We start from the raw sequence: 5,645 nt of genomic DNA on the forward strand, positions 1-5,645 counted from the left end.
TACTACTATTGCACATGGGAGAGAGAACTAAAAACTCCCTGGGGCTTCCTTCCTTAAGTGGTATCAAATGAGCACACCTAAGTAGAAGGACACCCTGATACCCATCTCTGCTGATGCCTCTCCTGCTGGTACTATTTCTTGACAAGGTTTCTCTTTGTATGTGTGAAGATGTATGCAAAGACTGTTTGGGAACATAAAATGCAATCAATTTTCCTCAGTGGTTAGATTCATAAATCCTCAAGGTATTTTTAATGACATAATCTAATCAATTGATAGCACTCCTAATAGTGTGTTGACAGCCAGAAATAGACAGAAAGCTCGTGTAATAGCAGGTGGATGGGTAAGGAACCTCTAGACACTGTCTTCCCCACCCCCCACATTAAGAAATCAGATATCTGGATTAGGTAAAACCCAGAAAATGTGGATTTTTAAGAAAATATTATGCCTGTCTTACTGACCTTCTTTCTTTCAAGAAAGAGACTGTCTAATGGATAGAGTGAAGGAGAATGTGGTTTTCAGACGAATTGTGGATCGTCCTAGAATCTGCCTCCTCAGAACCAAACTGTAATCTCAATTTAAATATCTCTAGAATAGAAATCAAGGGGGAATAATTTATTATAAATTGGTAGTATTGTATGTTGTTACTCCTGTGCCAGGCCAGTAATGAAAACTTAATATTCATCTCTGGGTTGCTTCGAATTGAAATAAGATGAGGATGAGCAGAGTAAACAAGCTGAAACAGACTGTGAAATTGCACATGATGGGAAGCTTTTTTTTTTTTTTTTTTTTAGCTGATTATAGCCTGTAAATAGGTTAATATTCCAGCTAATGATGGCTCTTACGATTTCTTCTGCCTTTTTACATTTTGGTCAGGTATCAACAAAACTAAGTTGCTATCAGGAGGGACATTAATATCTGAAATGTTTCTATCTTAGGGCCAGGAATCTACTGGCAAGGTATTTATGTAAATGAATTGGCTTTCACACTGGGAGGTAGAAAGTGTTCTGCCAAGGCTGGAAGAGCAGCCACCCAGAGCCCTCTGTTTGCCGGGTTTCAGGCAGCGTGCGTGTTCTGCTACATTTTTTTCTCTGATGCCGTCAGAAAAGATGAGCGGCAGGCGTGGTGGTGCTGCTTGGCTGACCAGCTGTGCCCTAGTTTTTCACCGTCCCAGTCAGTGGCTGCCTTTCACAGAGGTGTCTGTCACCGCTGATTTACTTAGCCACTTTGACCTTATAGTTGCTTCAGAAGGGGCTTGACCCAGAGCTCCTGCCGAAAGCCATTTACTGGTCGTCTGGAATGCCAGAGCCAGCGTTTTGAAGGAGAAGGAAACACAGGGACCCCGCGATTTCCTGCCTAATAGCGAGAGCCTCCTCCGCCCGGCTAAATGCATTAGGTACCTGAGCCCACTTGCTGCGCTCTCGCACGGAACTGCAAGCCTCCGTGATCTCCGAAGTTGCTGGAGTGCATAACTAAGCGGGACCAGCTGACTCCGGGCTCCAATCAGCGAGAGCGTGATGTAAGTGTTCAGCAGCTGCTGGGCTCGGAATTAGCGTGCTGAAGTAGAGGTAGTACAGCATGGCTAGACTGTTGTGAGGCTCAGAGAAAGCGGAGGGGGAGATGGATGAGTCCAGCATTCTAAGACGAAGAGGGCTCCAGGTAGGAGATCCTTCCGTTCTTGAAATGTAGCATCCTCAGTGGTCTGCCGTTGAGGATTTCCAAGTTCCCTTTTCATTCCTTTACTGGGCACATATCATGTGCACGGTTCTTCATATCCACTTGGCAATGGGATACGCTAAGTCTCTAGTTCCAGGGTTCACTGACACATCACAGGGTTCAATGAGAAAGGCTCTTTTGTCAGAGACAATAGATAGGACTTTTAGTTTGATACTTTGCGGGTTGTTGTTCTGCTGGTTGTTCAAGAATAGTTAAATCGTGGCTGGTGGTGACAGCTGATGAGCCAATTTGGCATTCTGTCAAGTGTCTGGGAAGTCTGTCGAGGGTGGCAACTCCGTTCAGTTCTGGGAGCACAGGACTCAGTTTTGTGTCAGGATCAGGCTCCAAGCGGCAGCCGCATCTGTCTGATGGCTTTGCAGATGTGTGCAGCTCCTGAGAGTTTCCTTCTGTCGGGAGATGAAAGTTTCTGCTGGCAGCTCCATCAAAGTTGACTGTAATTTGTTTGTGTTGAGATGAGGAAAGGTGCCCATCTCCCTGCCTTGATTTTTGTGCCCAAGTTTCTCTAATTAAATTACTCCGACGTTAGTGTACAAATGTATTCCAAGTTAAAACTTGGCAAATCAGGCAACTTGAAACAAAACATCTGCTTAGTGATTTTAAGTTTAAGGGAGCCAAAACATAAATATGTTGAAAATTAGTATGTTTAACTCTTTCAGAACTCCTTTTCCTGTGGATAAGTGGTATTTTTTTCCTGAAGGAATCTAATAAGTAGCCATTGTTAAACTCTCATTCATTATTTTTGAAGGAAAAAAAAAATAAACCGTGTCAAATGCATGCTTGACAGTACAGAATATATAGCACATTTTAGAAATGCTTCCAGATAGTCCTTAATAGGCTTTGCCTTACAGCTGGTCTAGTTGTCTGCTTTTTTGTTCTGAGTGTCTGTCACTAATACTATTATTATTCATATTATAATATTGTGGGTAAATTAAAGGATTATTTGCAGGTAAACAGAAGAGGGATTAAAGAAATTGGGGTTAAATGTCATGTATTGTTCCCAACCTAAGTAAACAGACTGCCTCTTTAATGATTTTCACTGTGGTCATTGTTTTGAATGTACAGTGCGGTTAGTCACTGCTGTGGATTTCCTTTTCTTTGTTTTCATCACATCTATAAAGTTCTGGTAACGCACAGCTGTTTGTGTGGTTCCAGGACCTCTTCGGGGTCAAGGGTTAAATATGGAAAGTCTCTTTGTTAAAAAGATGATAAAACTATTAAGCTCCCTCTTGGTTTAGCTTATTAATAAATGGCAGTTCAGCTAAGTTTTCTCTTTCCTTTAATGCATTTTAGAAAATTGTTTAATGTATGTTTGATAAGAAACTCCTTTTGTGGTTTATTTCTGTAATATATATTCTCAGTACTTCAGAGGATATAGTTGAAGCAAACGGTGCTTTTGAGGGGTGTAGATCTCATAAACTTTTAATTTTAGAAATAAATAACAACTGTAGTTATTTAAAATACTGGAGTTACTTTCTATGTAAAAGATTTGCAACAAAACAAAGGAAACAATTCATTGATATAATACTTGGAGTGCTAGATCGTTCTCATACTTAACATACTTTTACTACATCTGCCATAATTGGCTACACAACGGATAGAGAATGTCTGATTTCTTTTATGAATGAGACAGAAGTCTTCATTCTGTGAGACGTAACAATATAAAAGTGTCTCAAAGTTCTGCTGCCTCATGGTTACAACTTGACTTTGGCTCAAACAAAGCTTATTTTTCTTTTACTCCCATTATATCTAATATTTTTTTAAAAGACACCCCTTACAGAGAGTACTTTTTCATAGAAACTGCTATGTAATAAGTATTTGTATTACAAAAGATGTCACCGTGGATTCATGAAAATAACGCCACCTAGTGAATTTAAGAATTAAGTTAATTTTCAAATATACACTATTCGAAACATTTCAACATGTAAATGAGATACATCTGTAGTAGTGAAACCAGGTTCAGACCTACACATTTTGTATTCATGATTCTGACCCTATGTTTGCAAGGTAATCTTGAGCAAGTCCTATGCCCTCAGTGTCTGTTTATTTTTCCATAAAATAATTTAGCACAAGACCTTTGAGTGTATTAAGTAGGAGATAGGTATAAGTGAGGTTTAAAAGTTAATGGCTATATAATAAATACACTACTATATAGTAGACACTCAGTAAATATTATGTTGTTGAAAAGCAAGGTATAATTTTTATTTTTATAGCATTACATGTCATAACTAGCAAGATGAAATATTTACGTCTTTACTCCATGTATGCTATTTGAATTTGTTTTTAAGTTAGAAGAATCAGCAGTGAAGACAGTAAACATTATTTATTTACAGGGATCATGTTGACAGGGCTACAGGATTTTATATAATAAGAGTTGGTTGATGTGCCACGTGGAATAGGGGCATATACTGTGTGGAACAGACCAGTTTTTTAGATAACAGCCTAATTAAAAATCTGGAGCACACAAATATCCTAATTCCATAAAATATATTTTTATAATAATATAGTATGTGTTTAGTATAAAATAATGCAGTATGAGTTTAGAACCTACTTTTAGAATTTCAGTATCTCTAGCTCTTAAAACACAGTGGTATTTTTAAAATTTGGTCTTTGAGAAATTTTTTAGTGAGAACATACAATTTCTCAAGAAATGGCTACCTCATAAAAGGGCAACACAACTGAGTTGTTCATCTTAAGTGACTCACTTTTCCATCTTTTCTGTGGACTCTATTGATATTTCCAGTACCACCGATAGCACTTAAATCACTGCCTTTGAAATGAGAATGAGAGAAAGAGGCCCCAATGGCTTCCACTGTTAGAATCTGGGAAACTTTTCAGATTGGGTCTCAAAACATGGGAAATTCTGACGGATGGATGGGCTTGGGCAGACCTTGGACTTGCGGCAATTTGAATTTCTAGACAGATCTAATTCATCAAAGGATAACTGGCTCCTTTCAAGGCTAACATTCCTCACACACGGATCATATTTTTTAAATGTCAGGGGAATTAATTGTTTCAGTGATTTTTGTTATATGTTTCTATTTTATCTGTTTTAATGAAAGTGTCTCTATCCCTAATGTGATAGCTCCCAAGGCTGGAGAAAGATGGACAGGCGTCATTAAAGCAGCAACAAGTCACTAGAAGAGGTAGTGATCTCCCAGAGAGATGTCATAGGATTCCTTTCCCGTCCTCCTGTGGTGTTTTGCTCTGCCTGCTATCATCTGTTGATTCCCCTCCTCCCCAGTTACATATTAGCATTTCAGTCCACTTCCAGATTATCACATGCAGCTAGAATGTAATTTTTTTTTTCCTCTGTGATGCAGTTAATGACTAAGTCTTTCGAATTTAGACTTCCAGATTGGTGTTAGTTTTTTTGGTTTTCTTTGCTTTCCCTTATACCTGACTTCGTCTCCCAGCCTTAATTGAAACAATGAAAAGCTAACATTATTACTTTGGTCTAGGCTCTGATTTTCCACTGGCCATTGTCTCAAGTTCAATTTTAGTAAGCAAAGAAGCCCGCGGACTCTTTTGTTCTGACTGGGTATCCAGCTACCTCTATTTTCCTCAATGCTTGAATGTGGGTTGTTCAAATCATAATGTCTCAATGTGTCTTCTCTGTCAACTTTAAAGTGATTCTGAATGTGTTTACACTTGACCCAAAATTCCATCACAGTATTGTTGTGTGGGACTCTTACTCTGTCCTTATTCATTTGAAGATTCTGCGTAGTTATAGGTAAGAACTCTAGTTAGAGGATTATTTTAATAAAAAGTTATGATAACAATAGTTTGGCGTAAATGCTTTTGTTCTTCAAAGGCTCCAGAAAGGCAAAGAGGCTTTTTTGGGACAGGAAGGACCAAGATGGTAAATGAATTTTTTTTAAGCAGGGGGAGGGGTGGGGGGGAGGGAAGAGAGA

At 38.8% G+C, this 5,645-nt stretch overlaps 1 protein-coding gene across 13 annotated transcripts in view; it reads left to right on the forward strand.

Moving 5' to 3' along the window:
• The window catches only part of MAST4 (microtubule associated serine/threonine kinase family member 4), a 535,574-nt gene that overhangs the window by 206,540 nt on the left and 323,389 nt on the right, over positions 1–5,645 (forward strand). For 5 of the 13 annotated variants that reach the window (XM_044384149.3, XM_048220822.2, XM_044384151.3 and 2 more), the window contains exon 1: positions 809–1,656. The exons of the other annotated variants lie outside the window; for them this stretch is intronic. In XM_044384149.3, coding sequence (XP_044240084.3) covers positions 1,618–1,656 — 39 coding nt within the window. In that variant the 5' untranslated portion in view covers positions 809–1,617. Of the gene's footprint in view, positions 1–808; positions 1,657–5,645 lie in introns of those variants that run through there. 13 annotated transcript variants of the gene reach the window in all.

The sequence above is a fragment of the Ursus arctos genome, unplaced genomic scaffold, assembly GCF_023065955.2.
Source record: "Ursus arctos isolate Adak ecotype North America unplaced genomic scaffold, UrsArc2.0 scaffold_5, whole genome shotgun sequence".
Lineage (NCBI taxonomy): Eukaryota > Metazoa > Chordata > Mammalia > Carnivora > Ursidae > Ursus > Ursus arctos.